This window comes from Crocodylus siamensis, chromosome 10 (genome assembly GCF_052110815.1).
Source record: "Crocodylus siamensis isolate JL-2025a chromosome 10, ASM5211081v1, whole genome shotgun sequence".
Taxonomy (NCBI): Eukaryota; Metazoa; Chordata; order Crocodylia; family Crocodylidae; genus Crocodylus; species Crocodylus siamensis.
Genome location: NC_143404.1, coordinates 43,185,853 through 43,202,416, shown reverse-complemented (window position 1 = coordinate 43,202,416; position 16,564 = coordinate 43,185,853). Strand labels below are relative to the sequence as shown.

Below are 16,564 nucleotides of genomic sequence, written 5' to 3'. Positions count from 1 at the left end.
AGACTGCCTAAGGAAGCCATGGAATCTCTTTTGTTTAAGGTTTTCAAAAAAAACCTGAATAAGTACTGGTCAGGCATGTACTAGGATTAGCAATGCCTCGAATGGCTGGACACTCACTAGACTCCCTCTCCCCACCCCATATGCACTGCTTGGAGATCATAATAGCTCTGCAGCCTAGAACATGTGGAATTTGGAGATGGCCATGCTTACAGATTCATGGATTGTAAGGCTGGAAGGGACCTCGGAAGATCATTGGGTCCAGGCCCCTGCACCAAGCAGGAAAGACACCTGGGTCAGGTGAGCAGCTGGAGAATGAAGTAGAGCTCCACACATGGCTTGCTATGAAAGAACATTAAGGAGCTGGAAATCAGTTCATGGATGGGATAGAATGACAGAAAGGGGGGTTCTGACTTTCCAGTTAGGAGGTATAGAATTGTGTTTGAAGTCTCCACATTCCAGAGCACAGTGGAGGGTATTCTGGTTTTCCCACATGTTTGTACTTTGCTGGCTGTCATGTGGGGCTGGGAAAGAACCTTCCCCCAGTCCTGGTGCTACAGGTATCAAGATATTTTTTTCACCTTCCTTAGAAGCACTGGGTGTTGGCTGCAGCCAAGCAAGGAATACTGACTGTGGTGTGCCCATGCTCCTACTGGAACTAAAACACTCAGAGGTTCTTTGTTAGAGGGTCTTGCTTCTCTGCTCAGGGTCAGATCAATCACCACATTTAGGGTCAGGAAGGAATTTTACCCCATGGTCAGCTCAGCATGGACTGTGGGTGTTTCTGCCTTCCTCTGCAGCAAGGGGCACAGCTGTCTTCCTGGAAATTCTCAAGTGTGTTTTAGCAGGGCCCTTGTCCCCCTGCTTTACCTGTGGCAGGTTAAGATGCTCTTGGTGTTTTGGGGCACTGTGCCTGGTAGTTGTGTAAGGGAGCTGTTGTGCAGTTTTAAGAAGAGTTTAGACCACAGGTGTCAAAAATATGACTTGCAAGGGCTCCTTGAGGGGATAGGAAATTGGGGGCAGGGCCGACCACTGAATTACAGTCGTCTGAAGCTGCAGTGGGGTGTGTTTTGGTGACAGCAGGGTGACTGATAGCTGAATTAATACCTATGGCTCCCTGGGCCTACAGAGTGGCTCAGGTTAACACTGCTACTACTCAGTCTGTCACCAGATTTGGCCTCGCCATGTTCTGGACCAGGCCTGCAAGGAGCCTCATGGTCCAGATCCAGCCAGGGAGGGGGAAGCAAGTTTTACCACTGGGTTAGACACTTTTATAAGATGGTTTAGATGGGGACAATCCTGCCTTGAGCAGGAGGTCTGACTAGATTGGGGTGGCCAACCTGCAGCATATATGCCATAAGTGGCATGGGCAGCTTTTGTGGGGCATATGGCAGACCAGAAAAGGAGCAAGTAGTACAATGGCAAATAGGGCAAGAAGCAGAAAGCAGAGCAGCAAATTGGGCTGGGGAAGGGGATTGGGCTCAAGGAGGTTGTGGGGTTAATTAATGGCCCACCACAATCAAAAAGGTTGGCTCCCACTGGACTAATGGACCTCCTGAGGCTCCTTCCATCGCTACTTTTCTATGATTCTACAAATCCTGAGCAGTTTCTCAGTAGTACATCAGGCCCAGCTTTCCAGAGAGAAGAAAATGAGAAATACCAGCCCACCAGGCTCTAGTCTCACCTCCGTGAAAATATGCTTCATTTGTGCCTGCTTGTTCCGAAAGCGCTTTATCTTCTGAGAGATCCTGGGGTCCTTCTCCAGCTCTTCCAAAGTTGCCCACTTACAGTGTAGATAGGAGCTGCAGGACAAGCAGCAAAACATGAAAAGTCTCATGGGTAGGGGTCCCACTCATTATATAGCCTCTTAGGGACCCTGAAAATTCCAAGTTTGTGGCTTACAATGTACATCATAACACAGAACTACAAAAAAACTTCCTTGCTACAGCTGAGACCCAGATCTCAAGTCAGGAGTCAGGCCTGAAGCTGCAATGACCTCCCTGCTTCCAAACACTTGCTTGGAAAAAAGGAGTCCCCAAGTAAGGAGAAACCCAGGAGGCATTCTAATCACCCTGTCAGAGCAGGAAAGCTTGCATTGGCTGGGTTTACAGTGAGCTGACAGCCTTCCTGGCCCCAGGGATGGTTGTAAGAGCAAGACAGGATGGAGCAGACATATCTTCTCTCCATTAGCATACACCTGGTTCCTAACCAGGGTGCCAAGTAGTGCCATGCAATGTTAGCATTGTTAAGTTTACAAACATGATTCACAAGATAAACCCACAGGTTTCAAACATAAATCCACAGTTGTGATCTTTTTGAGTTCTCTGCAATAGAAAAACTGCTCTATTACTTTTCTGTAGGCAAAAAATGTGAAAACTAAGAGTTGGCATTTTCTAAGGGGTGCCTCAAGTCTATCCAAGGGTGCCTCAAGTCTAAAAAAGGTTGAGAAACACTGGCATACACATTAGCACAGGTAAACAGGAACAGAAACGATGCACTTACAAATTCCTGTACTTGACATAGAACTCCTCCATCTCATATGCCAAATCTCCCATGTGAGCCTGAAATCAAATAGTGAGCATGTTAGCACCAGTGAAGGCAAGTGGCAAGGCTGGCTTTCTCTCAGGGAGCCTGGAATTTAATTTGCAACCTCTGGCCTGGGTGCAGGGTACAGCCCTGTCTAGGGCAGGGTGGAAGCAGAAGGACAGTTAAGGGCCTAGAAAAGCACTGCTCCCCTTCTCCAAATATTCAGTATCTCTCAAAAGCCAGGAAGGTCCCCAGGCTGCCAAGAAGGGACTTTCCTATGCATGGTCCAAGGACAAGAAATAGCCCCATGAAAAAAGCACATCAGTACCAGATAAACAACCATACAGCTCAGGTTCAGACAGGTTTCATTTAAAGCCCTCTACCTCCAATGATGATCTACCCTACAGCTGTCTCAGGGATCCCACCTAACCCTCACCCAGCTCCCCAGAGAGGGTTGGAGGTCTGTTATGTCCCTGCTCCTCCTGGAACTGAATACTGATCTTAAATAAGGTTTCTTCCTACTTTTCTTAGCTAGGTGCATCAGTTTTCAGCCCTCCAGATATACTGCATGGTACCATGGCCCATCATTAGCCTGTCAGAGCTATTCTCTCATCATGCCCATTCCTAAAGAGAGATAGTGATATGATGGGATGATCCAGAGGAGAGAAGCTAACTTTTTTGGCTAAACATTGTTGGAGTTCTAGCCCCATAAAAGCACCAGAAGCCCCTCTGAATGACAGCAGGCAGTATTAGGAGCACATTCCTATGAAGACGACCTCTTTCTCCCTCCAGACCCAGGAAGGGAAAGAAGTCACTCACCTCTTTCTGTACCATTCTGGAGGCAAGGATCTTCTCAATTATATTGGCATCATCCTCAGGAGGCTCCTAGTAGCACCAAAGGGAGGGCAGAGGTTGGTGTGTTGGCCTGACATTCTGACATGGTGTCCCCACCCTGTCACTCCACAGCACAGAGCTTGCTACTCACTCCCTTTCTTTCCCAACTTGCTGGTCAGCTCAGGATGAACATGTTAGTCTTGCAGAAGGCAGGGGCAGCCAAAGAGTGGAAAGAGATCCTCTATATGGTCCAGTATGCAGTACTGTACTGGCCACACTCACTTTCTTCTAAGCTTCCCAGGCCCATGAGAGCGAGTGTCACAAACTGCTGTGCTGCACAGAAGATCTTTTATCCAGGCAGGGATGGGTTCAAAGGCCCTGAATTGGACAGCATTTTCCCCAGCAGTAGCTATAAATATGCAAGGATCTTGGAAGACCCCAAAGCATGCAAGAGAACATGAGTCCTGAACAAGCAGCACTGACTTCAGCTGCCCTCTCCTTCCAGGGACATCTGTCCCCTCCAATTCCTAAGCTGTGACCAAGCCCAATTACTGCAGGCACTGAACACAGATACATAGCACAGTCATATCCAGGGATCTGGGTTTTCCATTTTCCATGGAAAAATGGAGAAAACTGAATTTTCCCCGTTACCAAAGGAAAATGCAGATTTCTCATTTTAACAGAGAAACCCGTGAATTTTGCAGTTTTGCAAAGAGCTTTCTGCCACCTGGCTGAGTTCCAGCCTGCAAAAGGCCTGGGAGGGAGCAGGAGGGCAGTCAAGCAGGGGGCACCATGTATGCACATAGCTGCCAGCCAGCCTGGAGAGCAGCTCCCTATGTAAGTGCTGAGGGCAGCACTGAGGTCCCCAGAAGGAGGGAGAGAGGGAGTTGGGGCTACTGCCCAGCCCGGTGGTGTGCAGGGCTTGGGATGGAGCCACAGGCAGCTCATCCAGGGGGCAGGGGGTAAAGCTGGATTCCTGCTGCTGTGTGCACTCCGGGGGGGGGGGGCAGGGGAGACCTGTGCCCCCCAGATCTGTGTGCAGGGTGGGGACAGGCTGTCCACTGTGGGCTCATGCTCCATTTGAGGCCTCTGCTGTTCACTGGGTGTGACTTGATGCTGCAGGGCACAGCGGGGCCACACGGGAAAGCTGCTTGTCGCTGCAATCTCCACGCTGCCCTGGCGACACATTCCTCTGCCCGCGCAGCTACAGTGAAAGGCACAAGCCCGTGCTGCTGCCCCGGTTGCTGCCACATGGGCAGGGGACATGTCACTAGGGCAGCACAGAGCTTGACGGAGCTTGCAGCAGCAAGCAGTTTCCCAGCATGGCCCCACTATGCCTTGCAGTACTGGGTCACACCTGCTGGGCTGCAGATGCCCCAGGGGAGAGCCACAGGGCAGGGAGTCTAAGCCCACAGCGGGCAGCCCGCCCCTGCCCCCTGGGAGTGTACACAGAGGGGAGGAGCCAGCCCCACCCCACCCGAGCCCACAGCAGGCAGTGGGAGGTGGAAGTGGGGCTTGACTCTGCTGCAGCAGCTGCTACTGCCTGCTGGGGGACCAGGGTCCCTGACCCCATAGCCCTGGCAACTGGGGGGTCCCCTCCGGCACAGCTGGGACAGGAGGCTGTGGGGGGGGGGGGTGAGGGGCACAAGCAGGGCTGCAGGTGGGAGGGACATGAGCAGGCCCGTGGGGCTGTGGAGGGGAGTTAGGGGCCTTTCGTTTTAATCACAGATTTTGGGGGTTTTATCAGATAATTTGCAATGTTTTTATTAGGGAAAATGAGGATCTCTGGTGTTATCTCTGTCTACATAAGCCCTCTGCCTCATGTCTTTCACAGCTCATGCCCACTGTTTTCCTCTGTCACTACAACATCTGGAGACAGGCTGTTCAAGGGAGCACATTGCTCTTTCCAGCCTGGATTATCCACACTCCTCCTAGCACTGCTTAGCAAAGATCCTGGGAGCAGAACAGACAAGAGCTCATGACTTCAGGAGCAGCCCCACACACCAGGGCTCATTGTACAATTCTCTCTGTGCCATTAAGAATACTCCATTTACTTCCCTTGGTGCCATGGGGGAGTAGTACAGCCATACTCACTACCAAAGCACAGGCTGTGGGGGAATTTTGTCAGTAAGAGGCTTGCAGATGAGTTTTTTTCCTATCCTGAAAATGATAAAGTGAAAGGAGTTTGCCAACCCTCACAGTGATTTGAACATAAGAGGCTTTTGACAGAGACAGGGCCTCGAGGGCAAATGAGGATACTCTATGGAGGCCTGGGCTCAGAGGACCCCAGCTAGCTCCCAAAGTACAAACTAACTTCAGAAGCCTAGGGGTTGCCAAGCCCTTCATTCATGTAGGGCAGTGGCTCCCAAACCATGGTACGTGTTACCACCAGTGGTATGCAGATGACATGTGAGTGGTACGCGGAAGGCCAGGGGGAGGGGCCGCACAAACAGAGCCCAGCCACAGCCTGCTGCACATGGCCAGGAATGCAGCACTGCGTGTGGTGCAGCACCCAGCAGGTAAGTGTGCTGTGAAGAAAGGGGCAGGGGCAGATCAAGGCCCTCATAGCAAGGGAAGGAGTGGGGCAGGGGCAAATGAGGCCCCAGGGCAGGTGGTGGGAAGGTTGGAGCCTGGGCAGCTCGCCTGAGCGGGCGAGGGGGAATCCTGCCACCGTGCATAACCCAGAGAAGACACAGGGGGCATGTGCCCCCCCCCGGATCTGTGTGCGGGACACAAATCCAGGGGGGCATGCTCAAGTCACAGTCCTCAGCCCTGCTGCTGTTCCTCACTCCTAACCCACAATACCCCACATCCTGCCAGGGTGTGTGGGGACCCTCACCCTCCCCGTGCTCCAAACCCCCCCTGCCATACACACACCCACAGCCCCCCACCAGACATCTGAATATTATGCTCTGTCAAGCAAGCTGACCCTTCCCACTAAAGACATCCCTAACAGTATCTCTGGATGGGTAGGTTTACACTGTCTTTTTTCCAATTTACAATTGTTTTATACGGCTACAATGTTTTATGATTATTAAAGGTTTTGATGTTGTCTTAATGCATAGTCTGTAATCTATGTGTATGAAAAATTTGCTGCTGGTACTTAAGGCTGCATTGTTTTAAACTGGTGGTATGTGATCTGTCAGAGTTTGTGAACTGCTGATGTAGGGCTTAAAATGCCCTTTTAGGATGTTATAGTCACAATGCTCTCTGAGGAGATCATAGCCAGGCTCTCTTTGCTCAGAGGGCATGCCTATGTGGCCTCCTTCCCAACCTTGGGTCCACAACTCGAGGGTGACCCTATATGCATGCACTGGGGCCACACTGAGGCTATTTTGTGGAAGCCTGTAACAGGGAACCCTAACCATGTGATAAAAGAGGGGAGCAGGATTTCTGTACCCCACAGGGGCCAACGGCTACAACAGTTAGCTGCAACAAGAAAACAGACATGGACGTTGGGTTCTGTTATGGACCCTGGGAGAGTGCAGGGTCAGGAACAGTCTAGGCTCATTAGGCTAAAGAAAGGCAGCTAAATTATGCTGCAGAATGCAGGACAGGCTAATTTAGCCACAACCCCAGGACAGAGCTGGAAAGTCAATAGACAGAAAGTGTTGGAGCCCTGGGGCCCATAAAACCAGGGCCTGGGAGCTGGCAGGACAGTCTGGCCCTGTATGCTGTAGGAAGAGGAGTTGCTGAGAGAGAGGCCTACAGCAGACAGACCAGTAAGCATCCAAGCTGCTCCATGGAGCTGCCAGGAGAGAGTCAAGGGGACCTTGCAGCCTGGAGTGAGGCAGACACTCAGAGATGGGAAGGCTTTAGTTGTGAAGCAATCATTTGTATTTAGGTTGTGAATAAGCTTGAGACGGGAGGACTGGATGTGGCCACAGGGCGGTACGGAGGCCATAGGGGTACCTGAAGGGCATGCCAGGTTTTGAGCCCTGCCAGAAATAGGGATGTGACACAGAAGCTGGCCGAGGCCAAAAGCAGGATGGCCAAGGTGGCCAGAGGCTGAGAGTGCTAGGATCTGAGCTGAGAGGGGGCGGCTAAAGGCTGACAAGAGGCTAAGACTGAAAGGCCAGGCCAGAGTTAGCTATATTCTACAGCCAGAATAGACTGTGGGCTAAGGCTAAGAAGGCTGAAGCCTATACACAAAGGTAAACAGTGATAGAGTGATATCCGTGAGGCATGGACATGGCTACAGGGGTGGAAGGAGGCCACAAATAGCCCATAAGGCAACTGATGCCCTGAGGCACTAATAGGGCCAGATGGGCCATAACAGGAGTGCCCCAGGGGCAAGGCAGAACTACACGGGGCTTGCTCTCAGGCCCTGGGACAGCCTCCCAAACTTTTATGAGTAACATCAAGGTGTGGCATGTGAGGTAAAAAGGAAGGGTACCCCAGGAACTGGAGCAGGGGACATGGCTGAGTGGCCAGCAGGGGTGGCCCTGACCCCCTAGGCCCTGACCCTATCACAGAGCCCAAGAGTGGCACTTTGGGGGGCTTCAGATCTCCTCCAAGCCACTTGGAGCCACCCCAAGTCATCTCCTCTACCTACCTGGTGGTCTCTAGTATCCAAGCAGGAATGAAGAGGTGGGCGTTATTTTCTTAGCACCAGCCCAGGGTCAGTAGGGGAGACATATAGACCTGTCCAGAGAAGCCTATGCCATATGGAAGGGACTGACACCAAGAGCACAGAGTGGCTTGTAAGTGCCATTTTTTCTCTCCCACAGCATGTCCTGAGGGGAGCCCAAGATCCCCTATGTGTGATTTTCACTCAGGCCATTCTGAAAGGGAATGTGCCCCCTAGTATCTAAAGCAATAGATACCAACCTTTATGGCTTGTGTGTCACAAGTTAAGCCCCAAGTGCAACGCTGATCCCCACCACCTTGAAGGTGTAATTGCTAGAGTGAGTGCTGAGGCACCAGAATGAAGGCAGGGAGGCTCAGACTGTGAGAGGAGGCATCACTGCCAAATGCCAGGTTAATCCTTCCCTGGCCTTTCAGCTACTGCAATTTTACATGGTAAGCAAGAATCCAAGCCCCCTGAGTTCAGCAAGTTTCAGGACATGGAAGGGTCAGACACTTCTCAGAGCAGCTCCTGCTGCCACTCTTCTCCATGCAGCAAGATGCTTGAGTCCCCATTCCAGTAACTCCCTTTATTGAGCACCCAGGGTACACATGCCACACACAGCAGCTGCCATGTCACTTGTGGCACATGTGTATGGGCTCACCACCCCTAATTTTCTGATTTTCTTAGACCTAGAAGTGAGTAGATTCAGGCTAGATATCAGGAGGCACTACTTCACAGTCAAGGCAACTAGGATCTGGAACCAACTTCCAAGGGATGTGGTGCTCGCTTCTACCCTGGGGGTTTTCAAAAGGAGGCTAAATAATCACCTAGCCGGGGTCATTTGATCCCAGCATTCTTTCCTGCCCACGGCAGGGGGTCGGAGTTGATGATTTGCTCAGGTCCCTTCCGACCCTACCAACTATGAAATTATAGTAATTTTTGATGCAAAGATGATGCCTGGATGGATGTGGGAGTGAGCATTGTACAGAGTTCTGCAGCAACTTTCACCACAATTTGTCCTGCTCTATATGAATTATTGAGATTGTCTCCTGACAGCAGCCAAGCCCCATGCTGAGTAACTGCTCTGAGTTCTTGCTTGCAATCTGGACCCAGGCACAGTCAGTGGCTCTTCTTCCTGAGGTTAGAATTTAGTAGGCAGTATTGACAGGTCAGGATACTGAACCCACTGTCCTGCATATGCCTGAAGTAGTCTTCACCCACCTTGGAGTAAGCTTGCGGTTTTCTTTCCTGTGAAGTGGTAGCAGACAGTTAGAGCAGTACAGAGCTCCCTGTTCTCTGCTCCTTGACTTCATCAGGCTATAAGACCAGTAAGACACAAGTGCCACTCAGCCAGCTGCTCTCTGGATACTTGTTTCCCTATTAACTTTTTTCAGTACTAGGTGTCTAAGTGGGAGCTCCCCCAAACAGCTATATTATGAAGACTGCTCTCACTCTGGAACAGTGCCAAGGGCCCTATTTACACAGATAAGTATTTCACAGCCAGCCTCTCTGGTGTTTTGGCTTAGCACAGACCAGGGTGTGAATTAAAGGGGAGCTCAGGAGGGCTGAGCCCTTCCGTAAGAGATGAGAGCTCCCCTGTAAAATTTGAAAATAATAACCTGGGGGTTCTCTGATCAAATTGCTCCTTCACTTAGGTGGACTTATTAATCAAAGTACCAATTACATTTTTTTTTGCAGCCCACCCCCTCCCCCCAAGAGTCAAAGTGTAATTCAAACCCTGGCACAGATCAGCCTTTCCATATGTTGTACAGACTTTGTTCTCGGCCAGTTCAGCACAACTAGTGTAGTTTCCCCATTAACTAAATGAGCTTCCCTCCCTCTCCTGGCACTAGGAAGGATTCTGCAGAACAGAGCTGTAACCTGCACTCATAAGCTGTATCAGGTGAACCTCTGATTTCTCCCTACCCCTGGCTCCCTCATCCCAGCTTTCAGGGATTATAAATCACATTCTCATAATCCTCCAGGACTCTAGAATGAGGTTTCACCTCCGTCTGGCACCCCCTAAGCATCCTGTCAGAAGCTGCCCTTCCTCCCCTCCTCAAGGCCTCCAGGATTGAGTTACCTTTTTTATTCTGTTTTCTTTGCCTTAAGACCATGGGCAGCCAACCAGATCTGAGGCACCAGGTTCCTCTTAATTCTGTGTTAGGCAGCAAGACCTCAGTTTCAGATTGGTTCCTACATCCTTTAGCCAGTTTGCCAGCTACCCCTAGGAGTTGGTAAGTAAGTTGACTTTATCTTTTGCGCCTCCAAGAATGTGCATTTTCCATGGAGAGCTGAGATGCATATACCCATTACTGTTCTTGCAGGGTGTGCCCTTGAGGGTTAGAATGCAGCCATTCACCTTCTGATCAGGTCTGCTGCCATAACTACTTTTCATAATGTAATGCAAAATCTATGCGCAGAAGGGAAGTGTGGTCCCAAATCATCAATATCTAAGGCTGCACTCACTAGGTATGCATGTGTACCGTGGAGCTCCAGTTGCTCTGCTGAGTCTTGGCCCTTTTGTATAATAACACTTTGCACTTGCTCAGCACCTCTTATCTGAGGATTCCCCTTTACTTTGCAAGAGAGGTACATCATTATATTACTTGGAAAGCTGAGGAGGTTGGAAGGGTGAATTCCTAAGGATACACAGCACACTGCTGGCAGAGTTGGTGACAGTGTGTTACACATGGGGTGTCTTGGAGGCTGCTGTGTACAGAGCTGGAATTAATTAACATCATGTGAAAATGTGGACTCAATGTTGCTAATGTAACTAGCTTGGGTGTTCCACCAACACAACAGGAGTAGCCACAGGAAAAATGTGTCAGAGGTGGTAAGGCAGCTGAGGTTCTCTTTCATGTCTCTGGCTACGTGAAGATGGAAACTAGGGCACTACAGGTTCACATGTGACAGTCTCATACGTGGTAATGTGTAGGGGTGTGTGAAGCAGGCCCTATTTGATTAGGATTCAATCTGAATCAAAGACAGTGATTTGATTCGCTGATCACCATCCCTGATTTGATATGGCCAAACCCAAATCTGAAGATTCGATACTGATTTGGAGAATCAGCGATTTAGACATAGACACAGCTTTAAAAGTTTTTTCTACAGACCTTGAGGTAGCAGGCACAGTTCGTGAATGCTATGATGCTGGGGTATATGCAGCATCCCACAGGAGTGCAGGGCCTCCACATGCTCGGTGGTGGACCCGGAAGTGGACCAGAAGTGCTTCTGGCCCACTTCCAGGTCTGCTGCAGAGCGCACTGGGGAGCCCCACCCTCCTGTGCTTCTGTGGGACACTCTATGCACCCCAGCATTCACAAGCCCCTGCTACCTAGAAGTATGTAGAAAAAACATTTAAAGCTGTGTCTATGTCTGAATCACCAAATCTTTTTTAATTTCTCTGAGTTGATTCAGAGGGTTTTGATTTGATTCGGAGAGATTAAAGGGTCCTCTGATTCAATTCCGATTCAAAGATTTGGCCACTGAATTGGGCTGAATCGAATAAGGGACTGAAGCTTTGCACAGCCCTAGTAATGGGACACCTCATTCATTCAGGAGAATAGTAATGGACAGAGCCTCTGCCCTCCCCAGAACAGATAGTCTTGCGCCAGACCAGACTTTTCCTATGTGTCTGTCCCCTCCCAAGAGGTCCCCCCCTCTCCTGAAAAGTCCCCTTCTAAAGTAAGAGAAAGGAGCTGAGTCCTCTCATTGGGGAAATTCTCCAAGGCACTGTTCTGGCCCCTTCTTGCTATTGCTGGGGCCCCGGTGTAGCTCTGACAGCTCCCCAGCTCAGCTGTTCACGTTCTGTTGTCACCACTGCACTAGTTCCTAAGGTGCCATGGAATCTTCCAGTCTAAACAGCACTGACATGTCTAATGCACAAACATGCCCCAATCTATTTTTGTCCTCCAAATCTTTCTTCCTTACCTCCCCTCAAAATTTTGTCACTACAGAGCAGCAAACCTTAACAAGCTCTCTATCTAAATGGCTCTGCAGAGTATGTGAGCAATGGAGGGGCTCTTGTGTCTCTGTTCTTGCTTTGGTGCTGCAGGAAGTGCTTGTTAGTGCAGACAGGCCCTCCTCACCTCTCCACTTCCTTACCTACCACACAGGGATTTCTGGGCAGCAAACTAGGTACTACCCAAGGCAACCATCAACTAATTTTGTGCAGTTGAAGCAAGGCTAACGAGTAGGAAAATGTGAGATATGGATGGGATGCCTCTACATGTTAAGTGTTGCTGGCCCAAGGCCTGATTTCCCTGGAGTTGCCCCTAACAGAGAGGATGGACAGATATGATATGGATGACCAGCTGTGGCCCCATTCATGAAATGATGGGTGGGAAAATAGGCCACCTTTCCTTGGGGTTTACAAGGCCACATAGGGGGAGGGGCGGGTGCCACACTCTGCTGTGAAAATGGCACCTGGCACTACGTTCAAACCACAACATTGGGTGCAGCCACCCCAAATTTGGTAGGTCCCTACCTATCATCCAATGCAGTATGCATGAGTCTGCTCTGAACAGTCATAGAATCATAGAAATTAAGGGCCGGAAGGAACCTTGAAAGATTGAGTCCAACCCTCCTGCTCTGGGCATGACTCTGGGCACCATTCTACCACAGAAACTAGACAGTCAGAGACAAGATACTGGACAGATGAAGCCACAAAGCCTCATTTAAGGGATGAGGAATGGGGGCACCATGGTAGCAGCCTACAGTAATGGTGCTCAACCTTCTGGCCCCATAGGCCAGATAAATGGTGTGGAGCAGTTCTGTAAGCCAGATCCTGTAGGTGGGGTCAGTCCATGAGCTGGATCCAGTACGGGATCAGTATGCGAGGTCAATCCATGGGTGCAATCAAGTGGGATAGAACCCAGAGAGTCTAATGAACAGATCTATGTCATCCTGGCGAGAAGCGGCCAGTGGTGTCCCACAGGGGTCAGTGCTTGGTTCAGTACTTTTCAACATCTTTATCACTGAGTTGGATGTGGGGGTGAAGAGCTCACTGGCCAAGTTCATGGATGACACCAAATTATGGGGAAACATGGTCATGCTTGAAGATAAGCTACAGATACAGGCAGATCTAGACAGGTTAGCAAGGCTGGTGAGTCAGAACCAGATGAAGTTCGAAGTTGAGAAATGTAAAAGTGCTCCTCCTGGGGATGAACAACCCCCTACACACCTACAGGCTTGGCAGAGCCAAACTGACCAGCATCACAAACAAAAGGGACCTGGGGGTAAAAACAGACTACAGTATGAATATGAGCTGGCAATGAGATGCTGTTGCCAGCAGGGCAAATAATACTCTGGTGGGCATCAATAGATGCATCTCCAGCAAAACCAAGGAAGTGATTTTTCAGCTCTACTCGGCATTAGTGAGACCCCCAAATGGAGTACTGCATCCAGTTCTGGGTGCCACACTTTAACAAGGGCATGGTAAAACTTGAGAGAGTCCAGAGAAGGGCCACACATATGATTAGAGGCTTGCATAGCAAACCATACAAGGAAAGACACAGGAACCTGGGACTCTTCAGCCAGAAAAAGAGAAGGCTGCGAAGGGACTTGGTAGCAGTTTACCACTACATCAGAGGCGTACATCAAGGGCTCGGTGAACAACTGTTCACCAGGGCACCCTTGGGGAGAACCAGAAGTAATGGCCAAACTCCCGGAAGACCGTTTCAGGCTCAACATTAGGAAAAACTTGTTCACAGTTAGGGTGTCCAGACTGTGGAATAAGCTCCCTCCAGAGGTGGTGCAATCGTCTACCCTGGAAATTTTCAAGAGGAGACTGGACAGTCACCTTGCTGGGGTCACCTTACCCCAGCTATCTTTCCTGTCTGGTAGGAGGAGCTGGAGCTGATGATCTCCCAAGGTCCCTTCCAGCCTTATAATCTATGGACTAAGAATACAGAAACTGAGCAGGCCTGGGGAATGTCCAGAACTGGGAGGAAACCAGCTAAGATGGAGTAGGCCTCAACATGGGCAGATTATAAAAAGCGGGGTATGGGAGCTGCGACCAGAACTGCAGAGGTGGCTGCAACCCCCGCTCCCAGCAGATCATGCCATGGCAGCAGCAGGAAGAGACTTTTAAAGCCTCCAATTAAGTAAGAACCCCCACAACTCTCAGCACCCCTCTCTCCCATCTGTGTTCATGGCACATCCACTCCCAGTCCCTACCTTGCCCTCTCCACTTACTCCTCTGGGCACAAGAGCTCCTGCCACCACTGTCTCAGCTACTCCTGCCCTGCTCAAGCCAGGACTGTGGGAATGGCTATGCAAGGAGCTGCTCCCTCTCTGCCCCTGCTCCTGTGCTACTGGGGAACACGGGAGAAGGATGTGCCTGCTGTCACCACCACCACTGTCCTTGAGGAACACAACTCTGTGCAGCCGAGCTACAGCTAGGGAACAGAATGTGGGTAGTTATGGAACTACCCACATTCCCAGGTCAGCCAGGTCCCTGCCAGATGTGCAGGTAAAGGCAGGATGGGATGCACAATCAACACAACTTCATTTGCTGACATGCCACACATACATGGTAGGAGGCATAATTGTGGGATCAAGCATCAGATCCCATCACGCCTTACTGCTGGTGCAGGGGGAGCCAAGGATCATGATAACAGTCTCACCCTGCACTAGCAAGTAGCCAGCTCCTGCAGCTAGGAGCTCCCTCAGCTGAGGGGCTCCCAGCCACATGGGTGCACCATGCACTCCTGCAGCTGGAAGCCCTGTCAGCTGATTGGGGCTCTGAGCCACATGGGTGCACCTGGCCACATGTTCAATTAATAGCATGATAGGACCCAGCTACAAAGTCATTACACATTTTTAGTGGAATAACTTTGTGGTTTATTCCTTGTTTTATGACACCATTAATTGCTTTAATGTGTGGCTGGGTTACAACTTAACATGTGATTAACATGTTTAACACTTGACATGTCCTAAGTGTAACATGTGGCAGGGTCCTCACAGATGGTGACAGCAGAGCAGGAGAGGGAAAAACAAGAAAGGAGGGGAGGTGCCCCTGCTCAGGGAAGGAAGGGGAAGGGGTTCCCAAAGTGGGGGCGGGGGGATTTTTACCTGCTTCTGGTACTTAAAAAGTCCCCAGCAGCTGCGCCTGTGATCTGAAAGGGATTGCCATTATCCAAAAGGGGGTGTGCGGTTATGCCACTGCACCACCTCGGCTGGGAAAAAGGCCAAAGCAAGTGAAAGCCTAGCAGAAGGATTGCAAATAGGCCTAAAGACTTGTGCTGAGAGAAGCCCAGACTAGACTGAGTGGGCCTAGGACCAGCGTTCCTTCTAAGCTGTGTGGCATGCGTGGCTGCGCAGGTGTACCTGGCAGCACGGCATAAGCGTGTCTGCATGGCCGGGCAGTTTAGAGGGAATGCTGCCTAGCACAGTGATTCCCAAAGGGTGTACCACAGCACACTAGTGTGTTGGGAGAGTGGTGGAAGTGTGCTGCAAAAAATGATACTTTTAGCAACATCAGATCTAGCCCATGGAGATCCCCGTGGGTCTGAAAATCTGGCAATGGAGAAGTAGTGGCAATTAACACTGCCATCACTTCTCCACCACCAAATTTCCAAGCTCTGCGAGGCTTGTACAGTGGAACTGAGACTCAGCTGCTCCTGCCCTGCATGAATGGATCAGGACGTGGCTATGCTGTTCCTCTGCAGCTGGATCAGGCCCCAGCTGGTCCAGCACTTTGCTTAGTACTGGGCTCATGGACTGGATCTGGCCCATGAACCATCATGGCACCACTCATCTGACCCACAGGTCCAAAAGATTGGGTACCATTGTGCAAGTCTTACACACACGTGCACATGCACACAGAAAAAAAGTGTGCTCCAGGTATCCAAAATTTGAGAAACACTGGCTTAGGGAAAGGCCAGAGCGGAGTTGGCCTCACCCTGGATCAAAAGACACTGCGAGGTGTGCAGTAAAGGGGAGGTAAAAGGCTATATTTCCAAGGAGATCCTGTGGAGCATTGTTCATTAGATATACTTCATCAAGAGGGGTAAGGCACTCACCAAATGAAACAGACCACTGAAAGAACAAGATGTGGCAGGCAAGTGGGAAAGATATAGTGCTTACTCAGTCCAGGGAACTCTGTATCTTTCACCTCAGCCTGAAGGAGGAGCTGGTACTTGCTCACACACAGGAGACAGAACTTAGAATCATAGAAAATTACAGTTGGAAGGGACCTCATGAGGTAATCTAGTCCAGCCCCCTACCCAAAGCAGGATCATCCCCAACTAGATCATCCCAGGCAAGGCTTTGTCCAGCAGTGTCTCAAAAACCTCCAAGGATGGAGAATCCAAAACCACTCTGAGTAACCTGTTCCAGTGTTTTACTACCCTTCTAGTGAGATTTTTTTCCTAATATCTAACCTAAACTTCCCTTGCTGCAACTTGAGACTCTTGCTCCTTGTTCTGTCATATGCCACCACTGAAAAGTCTAGTTCCATCCTCTTCTGAACCACCCTTGTTGACAGCTGCTATTAACTCCCCCCTCAGTCTTCTCTTTTGCAGACTAAATAAGCCCAATTCCCTTGACCTCTCCTTGTAAGTCATGTCCCCCAGCTCCTCCACCCTCTGCTGGACTTTCTCCAATTTGTCCACATCCTTTCTGTAGCAGGAG

The 16,564-nt window shown here is 50.2% G+C and overlaps 1 protein-coding gene across 9 annotated transcripts in view; it reads right to left on the bottom strand.

Moving 5' to 3' along the window:
• The window catches only part of CHD6 (chromodomain helicase DNA binding protein 6), a 253,245-nt gene that overhangs the window by 131,357 nt on the left and 105,324 nt on the right, over positions 1 to 16,564 (bottom strand). For all 9 annotated transcript variants that reach the window (XM_090020474.1, XM_090020470.1, XM_090020475.1 and 6 more), the window contains 3 exons: positions 3,343 to 3,408; positions 2,500 to 2,558; positions 1,682 to 1,799 (listed from right to left, as the gene is read on the bottom strand). In XM_090020474.1, the coding sequence (XP_089876600.1) occupies positions 1,682 to 1,799; positions 2,500 to 2,558; positions 3,343 to 3,408 (243 nt within the window). The remainder of the gene's footprint in view (positions 1 to 1,681; positions 1,800 to 2,499; positions 2,559 to 3,342; positions 3,409 to 16,564) is intronic.